At 35.5% G+C, this 23,874-nt stretch overlaps 1 protein-coding gene across 1 annotated transcript in view; it reads left to right on the top strand.

Moving 5' to 3' along the window:
• The window catches only part of RTTN (rotatin), a 156,482-nt gene that overhangs the window by 89,098 nt on the left and 43,510 nt on the right, over positions 1–23,874 (top strand). Inside the window, exons 33-36 of the mRNA XM_059409812.1 lie at positions 7,994–8,183; positions 9,824–9,915; positions 19,300–19,393; positions 22,873–23,068. Of these exons, the coding sequence (XP_059265795.1) occupies positions 7,994–8,183; positions 9,824–9,915; positions 19,300–19,393; positions 22,873–23,068 (572 nt within the window). The remainder of the gene's footprint in view (positions 1–7,993; positions 8,184–9,823; positions 9,916–19,299; positions 19,394–22,872; positions 23,069–23,874) is intronic.

Raw genomic sequence — 23,874 nt, 5'->3', positions numbered from 1 at the left:
TTCTTCAAGGCTTCCGCCTCCCCAGGCAGAGGAAACAGAATCATTGTCCTTCAGGCTTCAGACTGTCCTGCTCCCAGCTCTCCCTTGTCTTGTAAACCAGGTCTCTACAGAGTGACTTGGATTCAGTACTCTGGCGTGGGGAAGATTCTGTTGCTGGGTTTAGTTTGAGAACCATTATCATAAATCCGTATCCCTGCAACTTTAATAACCAGGATGGGATTTTAGAGTTAAATATAACAAATTTATTGACTAGATAGGGATTATCAATGTAGTTTGTTAGACTTCATTTGTGTAAACATTTGTTGAGCACCTCAGTTTTGGGGGTTCACATGTACCTAATCAGATTTAATTCTCCAGGGCTTATGGCCTATGGGAGAGACCAAACATGTACCCAGGGAACTTTGCTATAATATTTTATGGAGAATCATGGCAACTTATGCATACTTTTTATAATATTAAAGTTGTTTTTTCCACTTGAATATTATCACACATTTAAATGTAAAGATAATTTCATGCACTTACGTATAGTGAGTTGTCAGTTTGTGGTTAAGTACACTTGTTTATGCTTTAGTTCCTTTCCACATTTTGATAGGACTTTGAATGGTCTATGTGTATTTTATTTTTTTTAATTTATTTTGAAAAAAAATTAGTCTTCTGTGAAAGCTGCAGAAACAGTACAATTTTTGTATACCTTTTACCCAGACTCCCCATATATTACAGTTATACCAAGTTTGCCTTCGCTCTCTCTGCTAGTGTCTTTTCTCTGAACTGTTGAGAGTTGCAGGCATAATTCTTCTTTTTTCCCTAAACGCTTAAGTGTGAATTGCCTAAAAATGAGGTCATTCTCATATAAAATTATCATAGTAATTATTAAAGTTAGGTAATTATTCAAATTTTCCCAGTTGTCCTACTATTGTCCTTCATAGGAAAGAAAGAAATAACGCCACCCTAGTAAAGATCTAAGATCAGAAATACATGTTACAGACAGGTGTCATATCCATTTTGTTTCTTTCTTCTAAAATAGGTCCTGAATCTTTAACATTTATGACCTTAGCATTTTTGGAGAGTACAGGCTATTTAGTTTTTGTAATATTCTTTTAAGTTTATCTGCTCTCATGATCAGATTCAGGTTATACATTTTTTGCCCGAAAAGCATAGAATTGATGTATTCCTGTTAGTACATTGTATCTGGAGACAGGATCATCTCTTTGTCCCATTACTGGGGATACTGACTTTGCTTACATGTTTAAGGTAGAGTCTGCTTGTTTCCTTCGGGTGGAGTTACAGTTGTAACTTGTGGGAAGACACTCTGAGATTGTATTAATACCTGTTTCTCATCAACTTTCTTCCTCTAGTTTTAGCTTCCATTTGCGACTCTTGTCTGAATTCTTGTGATTCTTGTCTTGTCTGAAACAATGGTTGCCAGATAGTGACTTTCTAATTCTGTCCTTCTTTCTCCATTTACTACATTTTCTGTTAGAGCTTTCATTTCTCCCCCCTTTATTTGTTTACTTCATTTATTTATTTAATGAATAAAGAAGGTTCTTTGTCTTATGAGTTATAGCCTGTTTCAATCCTAATTTATTTAGATATTCAAATTGTTCCAGATTTGACTAGGTGGAGCCCCCTCATGAAGAACAGTTTGTCCCTTTAATGTGTTTTCTTCAGTCTTTGAGCACTTCCCTATTTTCTGGTGTAGCAAGCAGCCCCAGCCCGGAATCAGACATTTGCTCAGAGAGCCGTGATCTTTTAATGGAGAATGGTATTTAGAAATGAGATCTGGGTTCTAAATATGTTCATTGTTTCTGAGCAGGGGGAAGGAGTCATTGCTTCCATGTATTCATAGTGGAAACTCTCTGCGTGTGTCTTTATGTGTCTGTTTTAGATGGATCGCTGACTCATTTATAGTTACAATATGTATCATTTCTGTATTTGATGTGATAACTACCAGTACATGTTTTTCATCTTTTAAGGTGTTCATCATGAATCATTATGAGTATTGATTTCATAAAACAATAAATACTTGGTATCAGAGAAGCAATATCATTGTATCTATCTATATTCATAATTTATATGTAGTTAGGGATTTCTTATGTAACTAGGGTCATTTTTTCCAATCTTTGTATTATATTAGAGGAGTTTTTTCTATCTGTTACATATCAAAATAATTCTTTTTTCAACTTGAAAATATTCTTTAGTCTTTTTTTTTTTTTTTTTTAAAGATTTTAAGTAATATCTACACTCAGCATGGGGCTCGAACCCACAACCCTAAGGTTGAGAGTTGTTTGCTTACCCGCTAAACCAGCCAGGTGCCCCTATTCTCTGCTCTTAAATGTGATTTTTATTTTGCTTCTCTTTTGCTTCCTTTTGAACCACAGCTTAATGGGTATTTTAGTACTGGGACACCAGGAGTAAAATATATGTTTTTAAATTAATATTATAGCTTATTGCATCCTTGAGAACAATGTTTTCAAATTAATTGGAGTGTTTTATGACATAATTAATTTGCTCTTTTCTATGCATTCTTACTTATAATCATACCTGGTGATTTGAAGAGTTTTCTTCCTTTGCATACTGTCCTTCTCAGCTCTCCCTGGCCGTTTTGCAGATGATCTGGCAGCCCCAGCACTCACCTGAGGGCAAGTCTGGTAGGGATAAAGACATGCCGAGAAAGAGCAGTGAGACCATGCTGATTTCCCCACTATGCCAGAAGACAGCCCCATCAATTACTGATGAATCTGTAGAGCGAAGCCTTATGCATGCATAAAAAGCTTCATTGTTATGGACCTTCTACTATTAGTCATCTGTGGAAAGCCTGAGTCAGATCATCTTTTGTACACATGCTGGGCTTGGCACTACTGCCCTGGGTAAAGCTGTGTTGCTAACATGCCATTGCTACTAGGAAGCTTTGGCAGGTGGAGAATGGGGATCCACGCTTAATGCTTAGGTAAAATAAATTGAATAAAAAAATAATATTCCAGATTTGATATTCTTTGAGAACTTAAAAATATTTTGAATGATTTGTTTGAATTTTTAGAAGAATTTTAAAAATAATAATAAATATGTATAGTTAAAACAACCATTAAGGCTTATAATGAACTTTACTGCATCTCTTCATTCACAGAGACAGCTTTACCTCCTACTGATTTTAATTCTTCAGGTAGTTGCTTTCATATCTCTAAATAGTAGTTTGCAATAATCTTTATTCCTTTACTCCTTGATGCAGGAGTTAGCTCATTTAAGTAATGTCCTGCCAATTTAGTTCTGTTACCAAACTTAGTTTCTCCACCTGCTGTTTCTGATCTTGTTACCTGTGGATGATTTCTCCATCCCTACCATTTAGAAGGTAAGGAAGTTGTGGCTAGGATGTCCCTATCCTTTTACTTCTGCTGATCTTTGTCAGTTTTATCTTTTATTTTGTGAATGTTGATGACATTTATATTCTCTTTGCAACCTTGATTTATCTATAAATGGATTCTAAAAATTGAAAACTAGTAATTTACTACACATCCACTTACAGGGCTGTGATTATACTTCTGTATCTCTTCATCCGGGGCTGTGATTTCTCTGGTGCTCAGAAGAAACATTTTCTGATATTTATATATATATTGTATGTATACAAACATAGCTGTTTGTGTATGTTTATAATTAAAAAAAGTGGTTTGGGTGAATTTTTTCCTATGGAGTGTCTATTTAATAATTTTTTAAATTGTGAGTCTATATTATATCTAATGTTTTTTTTAAACTCTTAGTCATCCTTTTTTTTTTTCAGTTAAGATCCTTTCTTGAAGAGAAAGGATCTTCAAAATGATCATACTCCTACCTAAAAACAAGTGCATGAGCAAGAAACTTGATGAGTTCTTGTGTTTTTGAAAATGTATTTAAATTGTACTCCAGTAGTTTGGGTAGTTACCAGATAGGTTGAAATCATTCCTCACAGGAATTTTGCTCCATTGTTTTCTAACATCCTATACTGCTGATGAGAAATTGGACGCCCAGCTTGCTTTTTTTACCTCTTTATGGCCAACTTTTTCATTTATCATCCTCCTTTTATCTTTGATGTCCTTGAATTTTATGGATTTGTATCTTTTTTCATTGCTCTTGCAATTAAGCTCATTAAGCTTCTTAATTTGAAGACATAGATGTACTGTATCTTTTGGCTCTGACACGTATTTTCATTTTTATTTTTATTTTTTTAAAGATTCATTTATTTTAGCGCCCGTGCAAGAGAAAGTACGCATGCTTGTGCGCAAGCAGGGGGAGGGACAAAGAGGGAGAGAGAATCCTCAAGTGGACTCCTGCTGAGCATGCACCCTTATTTGGGGCTTGATCCCAGGACTCTAGATCATGACCTGAGCAGAAATCAAGATTCGGTTGTTTAACTGATTGAGCCACCCATGCACCCCTATTTTTATTTAATTTAAAAATGACTTTTCTTTTTCCTTTGTTCTGTCATTCCACATATTGTATGAGTCCCATATAAAGTCCCTTGAATTGATTTTATTTCCTTATCTTTTATAGTTTTACCTCTTAGTCTTTTTTTTCTGGGATATTAATCCTTCGTTCATATCAGAATTAATTTAACGTATTCGATCTTGGTAGGCTGCAATATTCTCACACTGATTTATAGCCAAAGGAAAAAAACAGTTTGTTTGTTTGTTTTTTTAAAGATTTTATTATTTATTTGAGAGAGAGAGAGAGAGAGTACGCAGGCAGGGTGGCGGGGAGGGGGAAAGAATCTTGAGCGGACTCCATGCTGAGTGTAGAGCCCAGCACAGGCTCGATCCTACCACCCTGAGATCATGACTTCAGCCAAAACCAAGAGTCTGACACTTAACTCACTGAGCCACCCAGGGGCTCCTTTTTCTTTCTTTCTTTTTTTTTTTTTAAGTTTTTATTTAAGTAATCTCTACAGCCAACATGGGGTTCAAATTCACAGCCCCAAGATCAAGAGTTGTATGTTCTTCCGACTGAGCCAGCCAGGCACCATCCCCGCCCTCCCACCAGAAATAGGTTCTGAAACCTTACTAAGTAGATGGAATTTTAAAGTCAACATCTCCAAAAATAAAATAAATAGATAGATAGATAAATAAATAAATAAAGTTAACATCTCTTATTATGGCTTATTTTGTATCATTATTTTCTAAATCTTTTCTTTCTATATTCATAAGGACCAGAGAAAAAAATGAACTTTAAAAATATAAATATTCCTTAACTTACAATGGGGTTATGTCCCAGTAAACTCACTGTTAAATTAAAAATATTATAAGTTGAAAATGCATTTAATATGCCTATTGAATGTCAGAGATTAGCCATGCCTACCTTAAATGTGCTCAGAATGCTTACATTAGCCTGCAGTTGGGCAAAATCATCTACACAAAGTCTGTTTGATAATAAAGTGTTGAATATCTCCTGTAGTTCATTGAATATTAGAATGAAAGTGAAAAACAGAATGGTCGTTTACCCTTGTGCTCACTGGCTAACTAGGAGCTGTGGCTGGCTACTGCCGCCCAGCATCATGAGAATATGTTACTGCATATCACCAGCCGGGGAAGAGATCAAAATTCAAAGTTTGAAATAGTTTTTACTGAACACATATCACTTTGCTCCATTATAAAGTTGAAAAATTGCAGGTTGAACCATTGTAAGTCAGGGACTATCTGTGTACTAACTGAAGGATTATGTTAATGATTCTTTATCACTAAGATAATTATCTATACTTGGAGAGTCGTTACTCTAGTTCTGCATCCCTTATGTATAATTTCTCCCTTACTTTAGAAATACTTATAACTGAAGAAAAGGTAGATTTTATTTATTTATTTATTTACTTACTCATTCATTCATTTATTATTTTTTAAAAGATTTTACTTATTAGCGGGGGGAGGAGCAGAAAAGAGAGAGGGACAAGCATACTCTCCACAGCGTGTGGAGTCCGACATGGGGCTCGATCTCACAACTCTGAGATCTTGACCTGAGCCAAAATCAAGAGTCACTTAACCAACTGAGCCACCAAGGCACCCCAAAAAGGTGGATTTTAGAAGATAGCTAGTCTGTAATATACCTTTCCTTCTAGCAGTTGGTATAAACTTCAGCCTCAGCAGACCTTTACAGAATAAAGAACGAGTAGATTTAATGAGAGCTCTTGAAGGGCTTGTTTTTGAGATTTATATAGCTTATATTCTTTCACCTATTTTTATTAAGCCTTCATGAATTCTAAGACTGTGGTGTAACTCATCTAGGAAGATAAGTATGATTTTTTTTTATAGGTATAATTTTACAAAAGTAAAAATTTTATGTGGTCTGTAACAAAATTTAAAAATTTTTGTGGGCATCATTATGAAATATATTTAAAAAGGTAGTATTTGTTCTACTTTGTTTAATCATTTTATTTTATTGGCTTATTGAAGACTGTTTAGTTGGAACTAAGCTAGTAAACTTAGCTGAATTACTTATAATTCTCATCTTGATTGTTAATTCCTTCCCTGAATTATTATAGTGAAGGCTTTACTTTGTGATGTTAAGCAACTGTTGTAAATCTTCTGTATATTTGAGATGTTTTCTACATTTAGAATGTTATAAGTTGCCTAAAAGATAGAAGAGTTTGAAGATATGGATGTTAGGATTGACTCTGTGGTTTTGGATGAATTATTTCATTCCAGATCATTAAATAAGTGCATGAAAGGGCCACATTGCCTGAAACATTTACCGTGGTTGACAAACAGCCATATGACCCTGTTCTTGTACTTTTACAAGAAAAGTTTTACCTGCTTCTTCTAGACCTCAAAATTTAAAGTTATGCAGGGAGCACGATGTGCTGGTTGCTCATTAAATAGCCTTCTTTCTTATTAAATATGTAAATTGCTCTATGGATGAAGAGTAAGTTCACAGTATTAGGTAGTTTTATTGGAATACAACCATAACAATTCACGGCCATAAAAGGAATTTAATCATGAAGTCAGAGGTTTGATTATAATGACAATATCCTTAAAAAGAAAGGTTACTGGAAATAATCTTACAGTTTTAATTTTACCTTTCATTTGTGAATTATTTTATCTTCCTGGATAGTAAGTTTTAACATCCATCTTTCCTTGGTGATGAGCAGACATGAGCAAAGGGACCTGTACATAAATATCACAGTTAATGATAAACTTCGAATATGTTTGGACCATACCTTTCCTTGTGGCACTTAGATTTCTGTTTTTTCTCTTTTATATTTCTCTCTCTTATGGTCTGTTTTAAAAATCATAACTTTTATCATTTTCCAAAAACAAAAATAAGCTAGTGACATGATTCTTTGCAAACTTTAAACATATCCTGATTGCTTGGTTTTTGCCACTGGATATTCCAGGAAAAGTAGTGAGTAGCAGTGCAAAACACAGTTTGGAAAAAGTGCAATGAGATTAAAATCGTATAATGGCAGATTCTTCTCAGTGTCCTGATGGAAGTGTGTGTGTGGACATGTGTGCCTGCATGTTTCTCTTGGCAGAATTCATTCAGGGAGAAGTAATGTGGCAAACGAGTTTTATCCTTGATAGTGATGAGGCTTTCATTTTTATCTGGCATGTTGATCGGTGCAACAATAATTTGGAACGCAATTACTGGATCACATTATTTCAGATATTTAAATACTTATTTTATTCCGTGTAGGTTGAAAAATACTGCTTTTATTGTATTTGTGGCTCGAGTATATAATTACTTGGCTAAAACTGTAGCATTTCATAGAAGCGTTGTAAACTAATGTTTATTCCTCAAGAGATAGATCAGCCTTCTGCCTTCAGAGGACTTTTAGGCAGCAAAAACTGAGAGGATGAAATATTTGCCCTCGGTCAGGTTGCTTTGAGTGTGGAGCGACAGAGGCAGGCGGAAGGGTCCTGGTAGCACCTGGGTTGCATTTGATTGGCTGAGGGGAATGTGGGGCAGACAGCAGGTCTTTTTGAAGAAACTACATAATGAATCAGTTTCTCTTTCTTCTTCTCTCCTTCTTTTCTTATAGGGCCCCTGTGTCCATGATGAGGATTCTGGCCTGTCACTAACAGGAAAACCTGCCCTTCAGGCTCTTTTATATCACTGCCATTTTTATGAACATTTGAATCAGATGGTAAAACACTGTTACCTGGGACGGTATACATTTGATTTGAATTTTTCTGCTCTTGATCGAACTTCAGAAGGCAGCAATTTAAATGGTAAGTACATTATATCTTTATTTTTATGAGATCTAACTTATTAAAAACTGTTGAATACGTATGTGTTTGTTACAGAATATTTGAAAAATAATGGAAGTACACAGGAAAACGCTTTTCTCTGGGCCTCACTATGCAAACATGACCTTCGTTAACGTCAGGGTGGATTTTCTCCAGTCTTCTCTCTCCTGTAGCTTTTGTTTGTTTTACATGATTGTGTTCATGTCTATGTGCATTTTTGTTCCCTCCTTCCACTAAACATTGCCTAAGCGTTTTTCTACGTTATAAATTGTTCATAGAAACCATTTTGACATCTGATTAATGTTTAATAAGCTATTCATGCCCTTCAGTAAAGTTTTACAGTTTTTTTCTCTATTAGATGTTTTAAACTTTTCAGAATTTTCTTCCTAGGCAATCAAGAATGAGACCTTTTCCTACTAAATTTTCTAATTTGTTTTGTAATATATCAAAAAGCTATTTGTTTTTGGTATGGTTCTCATTTATCAAAATATCTTGCTGAAATCTTCTTCTATTTATTTGTAGATTCTTTTGGATTTCTGTGATCTTAGCATGTATAAATACTTTTGTCTCATAATAATAACTTAATGATTTTAAAAAATAAGTTATATTTTTAAAATTAATTTTTAATAGTAATTTTTGAAAATCTTGACATAGTTTCACACTTCTAGAAGAGGTGCAAGGATGCAAGAATGTTCTCAAATGTTAACATTTTACTGTATTTGTTCCCCTATGCCATGCGTATGCATATGTATGTATTTATATGCATGTATACATATATTTTTTTTCTGAGGTATTCTAAGAGTGAATTGCAGACATAGTTCCTTTACTCCCAGATACTTAAGTGTGAGCTTCTAATTCACTTTTCACCTCAGTTCTTGAAGGAATTAAGTGGAAAATGACATTTGATGGAGATTTTGAACATTTTTATTTTTTAAGAGGAAGAGAGAGAGAAGGATGGGGTGGAGGGGGCGTAGAAGAGAGAGAGAGAGAGAGAGAATCTGAAGCAGGCTCCACACCCAGGACAGAGCCTGACGTGGGCTTTCATTTCCTCACCCTGAGATTATGACCTGAGCTGAAATCAGAGTCAGACGTTTAACCAGCTGAGCCATCCAGGCACCCCAGAAATTTCTGAAATTTTAAATAAATGTCCTTATTAGGAAAGTGACCTGTTTCATTGTTTGGATTTCTCTGGGTCAGTGTTACTCAAAGCATGGCTCTTGAACCACCATATTCAAATCTTTTGTGATTGTGTTAAATGCAAAATTACAACTCTTACCCTGATTTGGGGGAGTATACTCTCTGGGAATAGGACCCAGGAAATTTCTTTAACAAGCATTTTATGCTTCTTATACACATTAAAGTTTGGGAGCTAGTGGTCTTGATAAATTGTATTAAATTAAGCCAAGCAAACTCCATTAATTGTCATTAAAATTTTTTGTGAAACAAGATTTATATATAAATTAACTAAGAATAATAAAAATTAAGCAAACTTTTTTCCTTAGTTCTTGGTTGGTTTCCTGGAACAAGTTCTTGACTGGTATCCTATAACAAGTATTCTTTCCGTTAAATGTTTTAATACGGAGGAGACTGTATTCATGTTGACAGTTTTCCTGTTGTCACAGGTTTAGATGACTCATTGAAGTTTTGGAGGGCACCATCTAGAATGTCCAATCAAGATCAAGATTCAAGTTCTCTCTCCACCTTGGAAACAATGGTACTTCCAAAGAATGCACGAGTGCTTCATTTTGAATCTCTGAAAAAATTTGAATTTACATGGTGGATAGATAAAACTGTATATAGAATATAAGGTTATGATTAAAATAGCTGTGATTTACTTATTTATTTTTTAAAAATATATTTATTTATTTATTTACCAATTTATTATTTAAAGTAATCTCTGTAGCCAGCATGGGGCTCAAACCCACAGCCCTGAGATCAAGAGCCCCATGCTCCACTACTGACTAAGCCAGCCGGGGGCCCAATAGCTATGATTTTTTAAACTGCGGTCTGTGTAGAACTAGGGTCTAATGTACTCATAGAGTTACACTGGATGTCCTTTTAGATGAATTTACAACCTTTTTTTCACCTTATTTGATAGAACCAGAAGCATCAAAATTTAAAAATGTTTATCAGTAGTAATAGAATAGATCCCATATGATGATAATGCTTGAATACTGTGCAGTTTTGCTGAAGGGCAAAGCAATTTGGAGAAAATGGACCCATTCAAATGATTTCTGTTTGGTCCTGTAGATTTCAAGCACTTTTCGGAATACTTGCCTGAGGCAGAAGCTTGTTTTGATGATCTGAAATACCTGAAATTTATGCCTGCCTGCCTGCCTTTTTCTTTTAATATATAAGTTGCTTTGTTCTCAAAAGTTTGAGACACATTAAGTATTTCTAAGTATGACTGATGTTAGGTTTCACTTGTTTTACAAGCATATGAAACCATTTCCTCTCAACTGGAAAGCATGACATTGAGTCGTAAAGTGTTTTTGGAACAGTTACTGTGTCATAGACCCTGTCAGGAAGGCAAAGGCTTGGCACTCCTGCTATTGGAGCAAAAAAATATGAGAATAATAAATAATTAAAAGGTAATAATAAAATTCACTTCCTGTAGTTTCTCAACACTGGTACTTTTTGCTGCAGTTTGAGGAGTTATTTTTTACACGTAGACTCAGAAGAGGTTGTGGGTAGTGCTGTATTGAACCTTTATTTGGAAAAGTAGAGTAATTACCCCAGTTCCACTAGATGTCATGCTTTCCTTTCCATGCTAGAAATAGTATGTATCTTCTTCTCAACAAGAGAAATAATATAATTCAATGCAAAAAAGAGCTATATTAATTTGTTATTTAATTCACAGAAGGGCAGCACTAATATGTGCTTAAAAGTAATTCTTAGTCTTCCCTGTCTATTAAAAGCGCTATCCATAGACTAACCTTGAAATTTGTACATTCTTCAGCTCTTTGCTTGTAGTAAAGAGGTACTCAGTAAGGAGCAATTGCTCTGATTAACTTCTAGTCATCTTAGCTATTTTGTAGATACTGAGTTGTCTTTATTCTATGCAATAATACTAAGTCCTTTGCATTTTTCTATTTTATAAGAGATAATAATATATAACAATTATATATACTATATAGTAATAGATATTTTAATAACAACAAATCTGATACATCAGGTTTTCTGAGAAAAATTATAGAAATATGTTATTATAATCATTATTAAAATAGAAACATCTTTATTAGCATAAGACTCTAACTTGCTTGTGTTTGGATGTTACATATTCTTTTAGAAATAAAAACCAATGAAATCTTTTTTTTTTTAAATAAAGAATTCTTATTGTAGTTCTATGTGGGATTGATTTTGTGGGGTTTCTCAAAAGATAATTATCTGTTGGAGTTTTTACATTCTTCTTTTTTTTTACATTTCTTCTTTTAGATTCTAAGTAGAAGAGCTTTGGTGTTGGTGACTTGCTCACCAAACTGGTGACTTTTATTCACAGAAGTAGTCTCATTACCCCAAATTTTGCTAATTGTCATGTTTTTCTTGCCATGCCAGAGATACTGTATGTTTTTGTTCCAACAGGAAAAAAAAATTGGAGAATTTATTCATTATACCAGTATTTATTTATTTAAAAAGGTTTATTTATTTATTTGGTGGGGGAAACGCACAAGAGGGAAGGGCAGAGAGAGAGGGAGAAACCTCAGTAGACTCTGCAGTGAGCACGGAGCCTACCGCGGGGCTCTGTCCCACAACCCTGAGATCAGGACACGAGCAGAATTGAGAGTCAGACACTTAACCGATTAAGCCACCCAGCGCACCCATGTACTATTACTTTAAACCAAAGCTGTCATACCTAGACCAGCTAATAATTTCTTAAGGATAAGAATATGTTGAAGTTACAATAAAGGTATCAGTTTAGTGGATTTAAATCTTGCCAATAAGTGTATCTGATTATTTATATCGTTATTTTGTATATTTGCCAGATATGACAAAAGATGCAATTTGTTTATTGGTTTGTTTTTCCATTTTGTCTTTCTAAGGAAAGCACTGTCTTTTGATTTGAATCATAATCATCGAATGTGTTGTCACTGGGTTGTTATCCATTCTGTGCAGTTAATGCCCCATTAGGGACTTTAATGGTGTTGTCTAATGAATATAGTAGTTCAGTTTGGCAAACTTTGTAGGGATTGGGACATGTGTGATCATAAATTACAGACAGGATAAAGAGAGTCATTTTCATCTTGGTGCATTGCCCTTATAACTAACCATCTTTTCAGAGATGGCTTCTATCCAGCCCAGTGTCTCTTTCTCCCAGGTAGGAAGGCCTCAGGCATTGGTTGGTTTTCCTCCTGAAATCTCATTTCTACTTTTTAGAGATATCCACACTAGATGGGTACTTACGCCTAGTATATACCGGTATGCAGCAACAGTTTTCTGACCAAAATGTGCATTTTTTAAAAACTACTGTTGAGCAGAATTATGTCTGTATTTTTTTTAATCTGTTTTATCAGTTGCCAAAATAAAGGAGAGGTGGTTTCTTCCCTTTGAGCTTTTCTTTGTGAAATATGTGATTGTTTGAAACTTATAGGAGCACCAGTTTAAATAGAACTGATTTTATTTTAGTTTATTTAAACATTTAAAGAGAAATTACTCATGGGATTCTTACTATTGCTCTTTTACAAAAGAAGAGATTAAGGCATGCAAGGATTAAGTGTCATGTTCAAGATTCCAGTACTGGTAACTGATAAGAGCATTATTTGAACCCAGAAGTATGTTTGGCTCTAGAGCCCAGGTTGTTGACCGTGATGTTCTACTCCTTCACGACAAAGTCAGATGTGGTAGGTGCCATAACAGATGTTCTAGTCAGGGTGCAGTGAGGTTACAGCAGAGGGCATCATGAAACAGAAAGTGAATTTGTATAGGAAGTGGTAATTGAAATAAGCTTTGAGGGGTTAGTCTTTCTTAGATGTAAGTACACATTTTCAGGGAACCAAAAAGATATGCAAAGTTGTCTTAGGATTCAATACCTTTTGACAGGAGTTGAAAGTCTTGTCAGGAACACGAAGCACAAAGAAAACATACCGGCATTTATGTGGTTGTGTGGTACTAAAAGCATTAGATGCTCAGAAAATGTCTGGTTTGTTTGGAATATGCAACAAGGCCAAAGTTTAATTACCAGGTAGGGGTTAGCTAAGAGAGCTAAGTCTGTTTTTGGTTTGAAGAGGTAAGATGTAATAGCTGTAAAGATACAGACATAAAGGCATTTCAGCTGAGTAGTATGCATGAAACGTTAACGTTGACATTATAGAAATATGCATTGGCATTTGTGTGAAGGTAGTTACGAGTTATTTTATAGAATGAAGAACAGACCAAGGACAGTTAAAGCAGGGATGAATTGAAGTCGTTTTTTAGAAGAACAATCATTTTGGCATAGGAATTAGTGATAGAGTAGGTACATACGTCCAGTGCAGTGACCCCAGGAAAACCTGGGGAGTCAGCCGTTCGCATGATGGTGGAGATAAAGAGGATGATATACTTTGTTTAGATAAATTTCAACCACTTGGGGATTACCCAGGATCTAAGACTTTGTGTATTTTAGTTAGAAAGACAGTATAAGTAAGATTCTAGTTCCTAAGTGTTGGTAATATAGGCCACAGGGCAGTAGTACAATGAAAGTAAGTTTGTTGTGGGTTTTTTTTTTTTTTTGTATAAAAATGTAATATTGATTCTTTTATTTTAAAAAAAGATGGATTTATTTATTTTAGAGAGAGAGAGCGCATAACTAGGGGGGGGGGGGAGGAGCAGAGGGAGAGGGCGTAAGAGAGAGAGGCAGACTTCTTGATGAACGCAGAGCCTGACGCCAGCCTTGATCTCAGGACCCATGAGATTGCACCCTGAGTGAGCCACCCAGGAGCCCCTAATATTGATTCTTTTAATAAGACTTAGATATTGATGGTTAGTAATACCTCCATGTTAGTTTTTTTTACTAGGATTTTTGTGTGTGTGACATTAAAATGAATATAATGGCTAGTGGAAATAGAATATGCATTCCAGTCTATGTACATAGTGTATATTATTTTATAAATATTATTTAAAAAATCATTGGAAAGAGCAAATAATATTTATTTTGTGTTTTTTATCTGTATTTTTTATTGCTTTGGTGTGCTTGAAATTATCCAGCCTAAGTAACTATAGAGGTATAGCCATTACTATCAAGTGCAAACATTTAAGGAAATGGCAAAAATGTTTTGAGATTGATTTCAGCAACTTTATTAAGCAGGTAACTGTAACTGAAATAAGTAAAATAGGTTTGGGTCTTATTTTATATTTGTACTAAAATATATTTCCTTAATTTTGGTAAAACTGGTTATTTTTTGTAGTCAGTTTTGATATATGTGGAGAGTCAGCCTTGGGCCTTTAGAGCTCAGATGACAATAGCTTCATCTAGTTCGCTCTTGGCTGGAGAGCTGCAGATGGGTTCAGGTGTTAAGTCTACACCATTTGAGAGCGGAGCCCTTTCACAAATGAAGAAGTGGTGTCTCCAAGAATCCGGGTATTTGGTGTAGGGTCACAAAGCTGATGGAGACAGGAATAGGATGACAAGCTCTAGGAAACTTGTTCTCTTAGGGCACAGGGATGTGATTATTTCCTAAGCTTAAATCTTTGCATGCAAGTGAGTGGATCTTGTATCATCTTAGACTCGTTGCTTCAGTGATATTTCTCTGAGCTTCCTTTTTTTTTGTATTGTACACAGTCCATTTGAATCGTGGATCTGTATAGTCGAAGTGGTTTGAAGTTCTTCTTATAATTTGGTGAGAATTAACAATTACAAATTGTGAAGTGTCCCAGAGCTTTTCTGGTATTGGGCAGAGACAGGTATCATCTGTAGTACTGAACATGTGAAACCTGTTCCTCAGAAACTTTCCATACTTTGTATTTTGCCATGTTTTAAAAATTTGAGTCAATTTGTACCCCGTCTATTTCATCTCACAGATCCTCATTTTCTTCCTTTGTTTCCTTAATTTTTAAAAAACCAAATAACTTACTTGGAAAACAATCTACTTTTGATGAAAGAGGATATAGAAAATATTATAAAATTACTTGACATATAGCATTCAAAAAACTTCGAAGTATCCAGTGAACACTTTCATTTCTGTAGGGCAGAATACAAAAGAAAATCGTTTTGAACATAGATGCATTTTGTTTGTTTGACAGAAATTGTGGTGTTTTTAGACCCAAATTCTACTTTGATATTGTAAACGACTTTGCTATTTTCTGCTACTTCAAAGGGACTCTTTTAAAATTGTAACTGCCTATTTTACAATGAGGCATGATTTAGAAATCTTTTTTAGCTATCAAATCTGTTTATAAATACATTGAAGCAAAGGTTATTATCTTTTTTAGTTTTTTTTTTTTTAAGATTTTATTTATTTATTAGACAGAGATCACAAGTAGGCAGAGAGGCAGGCAGAGAGAGAGAGAGAGAGAGAGAGAGAGAAGCAGGCTTCCTGCGGAGCAGAGAGCCTGATGCGGGGCTTGATCCCAGGACACTGAGATCATGACCCGAGCCGAAGGCAGCAGCCCAAACCACTGAGCCACCCAGGCGCCCCTATCTTTTTTAGTTTTTATAAGCAAAATTTGATTGTTTTACGACAGTAGTAACACCAGTTTATCTGTATTAATAGGCTTTTATTGCCTGTTACAATACCAGAAAGGTGAAGGGTAGAAGTATACATACTTCAATTCAAGGAATACTCAGTTTTATTTGTCTTATCAAGGGAATGTAAATTAAAAATCTCAAGATGTGTCATGGGGCAGACAAGAAAGAGGAAAATGTCTAGATTGTGATTTTGTACTGAAGTCATTTTAATGAATTTAATGAATAGAGCAATGACAGAAGAATTAGACTCCCTGGTATGAGGACAGCCCTGGCCCCCCACTTGGGGCTTTATGGTTACTGTGAGAGCAAATGAGAAGGTGTGTTCTCTGCTGGGAGGGGTTGGTGGGGGTTGGGGGAAGAGGTGACTAAGTTCACTCAGCTTGGCTGGCCAGCATTCTGGAGGTTTGTCTGAGGGCTTCCTCTGACTTGAGTGTATTGGTGCTTCTGTGAACATAGTCCTCAAGAGAATCCTATTTAAAGTGTGACCTTGTGGTCCTTTTCTCTCAATGAGGAACTGGACTAGATCAGGCCTTTTCTGCTTATGGCATTGTGGGCTTATGTGAGCCTCCTCCACCTTCCAGAAGCTAATACGTGAATATTCAAATGGATTAGTTGTTACTTGGATTTCAAGGTAAGTAACATATTTGTGTGTGTATGTATATATACACATATGCACACACACATACATACACTTACCCTGTATGGTAACTTTATGCATATATATATACACATATAATATATAAATATAAATACAAATTTATCATTATTATTATACATATATACATATATACATGAATTATCAATTTATACAAAGTTACCATTATTATATACATATATACATATATATATATGCATATTACCATATATATATAATACATATATATACACACATATATATAATACACACACACACACACACACACACACACACACACACGTTACCATACAGGATAAGTTATAATACAACTATTAAGTTAGGGGCTTTCTAAAATATTTTCTAAATTTGTATATCACTTCCTTGGACTATACTGAGGAAAATCACAACTTTTATTAATGTTTGACTTTTGGTCACTTCTTGTGATTTTGCTTTTTTCTAATGAGCCAGGTATTCTATGGGCCCTTAGGAACTTTTTTATCCTGCACTGAGTGCTGCCTCTTCTTGCCAGTAGGGAGGACTGGATATGGTCTATCCCCTCTTATTGCCCAAATGTTTAAAGGCTAAAACACATTCCTTTAACTTTTGCATGACTGAGACAGTCTGCCCTACTTGATTCATAATAAACTTATAAAATATAAGTTTCAGATGGCGTATGCAAGGGATGTTTAGGGAAAAGGTAAAGGATTCTAGCAGCATTGTCTTCTTAAATTTTATTATACAAAAAAAGGAGCTTATGGCAGGCGCCGTATCGTCTTTGTGATATCAGTCTCAGTTATGATTGTTGTTTTCACACACAGTGAAAGTTATTTGGATGTCTGTTGAAAGGAATTTTTTTTAACATTTCTTAGAGTCAGATGTAGGTAAATAGCATTTTTAGAAAAATAAATTTTAGGTTTTTTTCCTATTATCTGGATCTAATATTAGATAAAATAAGGTATTTAATATATAATTATTTAAGACTATTTATTTAAACTGAAATTTATCCAGGTTTACCTTTTAAGATGACTTTATGTGCTTGGCTTACATTTATTGGCCACACCTTTCAGTTATAGTTTTGTCATACTTGAAGTGGTGAGAGATGATTAAAGTCTTAATTTGAAAGGGGGATTTTAAAAACTGTATATAAATTCCATCAACCATCTCCTTCAGATTTATATTCTCTTTACTAACAGAAACTGAAGGGGGCACCTGGGTGGTTCAGTCATTGAGCGTCTGCTTTCAGCTCAGGTCATGATCCCAGTGTCCTGGGATCGAGACCCAAGTCGGGCTCCCTTCTCTATGAAAAGCCTGCTTCTCCGTCTCCCACTCCCCCTGCTTGTGTTCCCTCACTCACTGTTGTCTCTTTCTGTCAAATAAGTAGATAAAATCTTAAAAAAAAAACCCTGAAAACAAAAATAACCTTGCTGTTTTGCTTTTATTCTGTTATACCTACTTTATATGTTAAGATAAAACACGATCAGTATACAAGTTCTGAGCTGTATGGTATCTGAGTTTGAGGTAGGATTGATTCGTAAGTTCTAGTGACAGCTCATACTGTATGTATGCGCTGACATGGAGCTCATCCAGGTTTGGGACGTTCAGGGTATTTCAGAGAAAATAGATTGATGGTAAGAAAAAGAGTGATCTGACCTCTCCAGATAAGGTATATTTCATATAGAAGGTGCCAGATACATCAGTTTGAACTTTTTCCATTTTAGGAGGCCACACAGTCTACTCATCTGTAAACCTGTACGTGAAATTGTGTTTGTCTTCTACAGAATTCATGTTATGTTTAATGTTTTAAAAAATACTGATTTCTGAAACACCGTGTCAACATACTGCCTGAAACAGTTCTTTTGTGATATGGGGAAGGTAGAGAAAAATCTTTTAATACTTCTCTTGATTTTTTTTCTTAGGCACTATTAAAATTTGTGTGTGCCATTTGAAACTTATAAAAAGAACCCCTCTTATTATGAGTCAAGTAGGGCAAACTATGACAATCATGCAAAAGTTAAAGGAGTATGTTTTAGCCTTTTAACATTTTGGTACTAAGAGGGGATAGGCCATATCCAGACCTTAAAATCCTAAATGGGCTTCAAATCAAAACTTTGTTTCTTTGAGTTACTGATTTATATAACTTCCAGCAAGCCCTATAAGAAGAAGTAAGAAGTGCCATTCAAAAAACTTACAACTCTAGGGGCACCTGGGTGGCCCAGTTGGTTAAGCGGCTGCCTTTGACTCCGGTCATGATCCCAGGGTGCTGGGATGGAGCCCCACATTGGGTTCCCTGTTCAGCAGAGAGCCTGCTTCCCCCTCTCCCTCTGCCTGTCTCTCTGCCTACTTGTGCTCTCTCTCTCTATAGCTCTCTGTCAAATAAATAAAAATCTTTAAAAACCCCAACAAACCTACAACTCTAGGGGCACCTGGCTAGCTTGGTTCTTAAGCATCTGCCTTTGCCTCTCGGGTCATGATCCCAGGGTCCTGGGATTGAGCCCCGCATCAGGATCTGGGCTCGGCAGGAGGCCTCTTCTCCCTCTCCCACTCCCCCTGCTTGTGTTCCCTCTCTTGCTGTGTCTTTTTCTGTCAAATGAATAAACAAAATCTTAAAAAACAAACAAACAAACAAAAAACCCCAACTCTCAAGATGTGGAATGTTTTCCAGTCATATGAACTAGTGTAGTTTTGTTATTAACCTTCTTGTTTAAGGATATTTTGTATATATTACTTCTGTTTCACTTTCCATATGGTAACATTAATGAATGAATGTTACAAATAACATAATTTTCTTTGCTGCTTGATAGGTGGCACCTTCGTCGGGTAGTGCTGAATTTCCGCCCCTTGGACCCTCAGCAGTGTCTCTCCCTGAAGCGTCACATGACCAGTTTGTGGCTCAAGGTACTTTTAGGAAGACATTCTACTTTCAAAAAGAAAAATGGCAAGTCGGTCCAGATATTTTGAAACTAAATATCTACATAAAAAAAAATTAAATAAGTCACAAAGCACAGTGAATGTCTAAATAATAACACCATGAAGTGGCCCAGAACATGATAGAATAAATATATCAGAAATTAACAAACCATGTGCCCTTACCTAATAAATGGAGCTTAGGTGTCTGATTGACATATGGTTTCTTATTAGTTAGGTATAGATATTTCGTGTTTGAACTGGAGAACTAATAGGTATTAGTTACCTTTATTTTGCTCCCTCTTTAGGGAAACACTTCAATTTACCACAGCACTCCTCTTAAAAGTGGAGAGAATCTGGTCATAAGTATTTTTCAAGGGGAATACTTCCATTTTAAAGTCCACAAAATGGTGTTGCATCTTTATTAGAAATGCTTGATGAGTAGCCTGGGGTTTATTTTTATTAACGGTAATATATAAATTCTATTCTTTGTATTAGGGACTGCTTCCAACTCTGTTATGCTTCAAACTTTATATATTTGGAACATTACAGCTTAACTTGTGTTTATTCTAGAGAATGTACAGGCCTTTATTCAGTAGCACTAAATTCATCACCTGTAAGGAATACTCCCTAAAAAGAAGGTAATTTTAAACACTGAAATATAAGCATCTGCAGGGAAAAGACTTTCTAAAACTTCAGAAAAAAATTGCTTAATTAAGGCTTTCCTCTGAATTTTTATTATAGTATTTGTTCCCTAACTTCCTAAACAGTGTCCCATTTGGGTTTTTTTAGTAATATATGTTAACAATATAAAAAAGTGTTTAATTGTAGAAAGTACTCGTTTGATCCTCTAAACAATAAAAGGAGCAAACTCACGTTGTTTAAATAGTTGACACAGAGCATGAAATGAAATTTGATAATGAATTTCATGAACGTTTATCTCTGAAAGTACGTTGCATTATTCTTTTTTAATAACTTCATTGAGAATAATTTACATACCATAAATCACCCATTTAATAAGTGAATTCATAGGTTTTGAGTCTGTTCGCAGACCTGTGCATCACCACAATCAATTGTAGGACTTATTCATCACCCCAAGAAGAAACCTTGACATTAACAGTCACTCTTCATCTCCTTTGATCCTTCCTAGTCCTAGGCCATTATTAGTCTACTTTCCCTCCTTATAGATTTGCCTGTTACGGAAATTTCATAAAAAAGCAATAATATAGTATGTGTTTTATTGTGACTTTTTTTTTCACTTAGCATCATGTTTTCAAGGTTGATCCATGTTGTATTATGTGTCAGTACTTAATCTCTTTTTATTGCTACAAATCCTCCACTGTATGGATATACCACATTTTATTTACCCATTCATCAACTGATGGACATTTGGGTATTTCCCACTTTTTTGCTATTATGAATAATACTGCTATAGACATTCATGTATAAGTTTTTGTGTGGACATACAGTTGTGTGGGGTTTTTTGTCTTTTTTTTAATTGTATTATTCTTTATTTGGATTTTATTTTCAAGGATTATGCTTAGAATATGTATTCACACCCAGTTTTACAGGTTGCCAATCACTTAAGTGTGTATATTTGACAAAAAACTTTTTAGTCCTTTTTGTTGAAACTGCCACTGAACAGTGCTGCAAAGCATCGAATATATATTGTCAGTGAGCCATAATACTAGAGCAATTACTTTGTTGTTGTTAAATACCTTCTTGAATCCCATCTCTTTAATATAGTATTAAGATAAAATGTGATTTTTTTTTTTTTGTTTTTATATTTTGGTGATAATGAGATTTTAGTGCCCTCAGCCGGAACATCCAGCAGGATTTGCCGGTAAAGCTGGTTAGTCCTTTTATTTGTTGTTTTGCTAATTCTTAATTAACCAGGAAATTAATATACTCCAAAGTGATTTAGGACAGGGTGGAAAAAAATTGTCTCTAGCATGTACATTAGGGCCACTTGAGACATCCAAGTTTTCATTTTTAAATTTAGTTCCTAACTTTTGTAAAAGAAGAATTATTTTATTTAAAAAAAAAAACAAAAAACCTTAACAGGATCTCTTACAGGATCTCTAAGCTACATTTGATATACAAAGATGAAAAGGATCATTAAAAAATAAAAATGTTCATGTATTTGAGGACTACTGACATAAACAAATGGGATAATTTCTTTAGATAAAATATCGAAGTTTATTTAAAATATATTAGATGAGTTTGAATTTCTTAACCTCCATGCCCTCTCCTTTTATTGATCTTCTTCTATATCCTTGGCCTAAAAATGCTGAAACCATTAGGCTCCCTGCTCAGTGGGAAGCCTGCTTCTCCCTCTCCCACTCCCACTGCTTGTGTTCCCCCTCTTGCTGTCTCTTTCTCTCTCTGTCAAATAAATAAGTCTTTTAAAAAATAAAACATATTAAACATCAAATCTTTTTTGATGTTACATAGCCCCAAAGTTATATAGTCCTAATTCTTCCCCTGAAGGAATTAATTACAAGGGAAAATTGAACTTTACAGTGGAGGAGCTGGGTAGATACCACTTCGATCGAATGGCTGAAGGTAACAGCACCAGTAGCAGCACAGACAGGAATCCTGTTTTTCCTGCTGGGATTCACTGAAGATCCACGCATGAGGAAACATCAAACATCAGGCATTCTACAAAGTAACTGGCCTGTGCTCTAAAGGAAATAAGTGAGGGTCATGAGGGAAAGTCTTGAGGCAGATTAACAAAGATAGCTTTCTTATTAACCATCCCTTGTTGAGTTTTCTGGAAAAGGTGCACAGTCTCATAACTTCAGTTCTAAAATCCAGAATCTGAAACCTCAAAAGTTTTCTCAGAATTCACTTGGTGAAAAACCTGCCTGTACCTGAACACCGTTGCTGCGGAACCTGAGCAGTACTGGTTTGAGGTGGTCTTTCTTCCTTTCGGCCTCCTGCTTACCTGTGACTGTACATGGGTCACACCATAGAAGTACTCATTTCATTGTGGGGTATTGCCCAAGATCCCATTAAAGGTGTGAGTTAATGTACGGTATGTGTATCTTATTGTTTTTCTAAGATCTAAAATATTTTGAATTCTGAAGCATTTCTGGCTCCTAGAGCTTTAGAAAAAGAGTTGTAGACCATCTATTCCTTAATGTCTGAACACTTGAGGACACAAAATGTGCACTACCCTTCTTGTCTAGGGTCTTTCACTGTCACCCAAGGCAGACACAGACAGACAGACAGACAGACACATTCACACACACACACACACACACACACACACACGCAGAGTGGAAGAGTTGGATGTCTGCTTCCTTGGCCTCAGGGTTGAGATGAGTTGTGCACTAAGGCAATTCCCCAGCCATCTCTCTTTGGCATTTTCAGACTTTCAGGGACTTTCCTCAATTATCAGAACTTGTGAATATTGTGCATAACCACAAAGTAAGCACAGTTGTGATCATCTTTATGCTTGTTTTCAGTAATGGGTCAGCCTGAAACTGTATCAGCACAGCTTCCTCGTGGCACATCCCTTCCCGCCGCTCTGCCCAGGCAGTGTGTGGTCACCCCACCACTCCTTTCAGCCGTGTGTGGCCTGCTGGATGGGCTCTTGGCGATCGCTCCAGGAGACGGGGCCCGTGCTTTCCGGCAAGCCCGGCTCATTGAGCTTCTCTGTAGGTAAGACAGGCAGCTGGTAGAGATGAGTTGACACCAGCTCTGCTCACGACTTGGTGTAAGACTGCATGTGTGCTGCAAACATATCTTTACCTTTTCTTTTTTTTGGCCCATTAGATTGAAGGTTTCTTCTTGCCAGAATTTTCTTTTGCCAGAATTGTCTTGACAGTTTTAGTTTGGATCTGTTACAGCACTCATATTGGTTTGTTATGTTGATGTTATGCACTCCCACCTTCTGATTTTTTTTTTTTAATAATTCAGAGGTTCTAAACCTTATCTGTCCTCCACCGTACTCAAGAAGTATGATACAGTCCCCTTGGCCATTCTAAATGGAAGTGAAAGAGGTCATTCATCTCTCTAGGGTTATATCAGAATCATAGCCATCAGTTGATAATCATTGTTTAAATTCATTTGGAGTATTTTTCATTTTTGAGATTAAGCTCTTTGTTTTGTTTTGTTTTGTTTTTGGTTTACACTTTTAATTTGAAATAACTTAGAGAAAATTTGCAAAAATAGTGTAAAGAATTCCTGTGTACCCTTCACCCAGCTTCCCCTAATGTGAACATACTACATAGACATAGTCCAGTGATCAAAACCAGGAAGTCAGTCTTGGCATAATGCTTTAACTAAAGCAAAAAAAGTGATATTTGAATCCCAACAATTTTCTGTTAATGCCCTTTTCTTCTGTTGTACAACCCAGTCAAGAATCCCACATTGCATTCAGTGGTCAAATCTGTTTAATTTCTTCCCTTATGTGAAGGTTCCTCAGTCTTTCGTTGTCCTTCATAATCAGGGTCATCAGGAAGTAC

The sequence above is a fragment of the Mustela nigripes genome, chromosome 8 (genome assembly GCF_022355385.1).
Source record: "Mustela nigripes isolate SB6536 chromosome 8, MUSNIG.SB6536, whole genome shotgun sequence".
NCBI classification, from domain to species: Eukaryota; Metazoa; Chordata; class Mammalia; order Carnivora; family Mustelidae; genus Mustela; species Mustela nigripes.
Note: the sequence above shows the minus strand (reverse complement) of the source record. Positions and strands in the feature narration are given on the sequence as shown.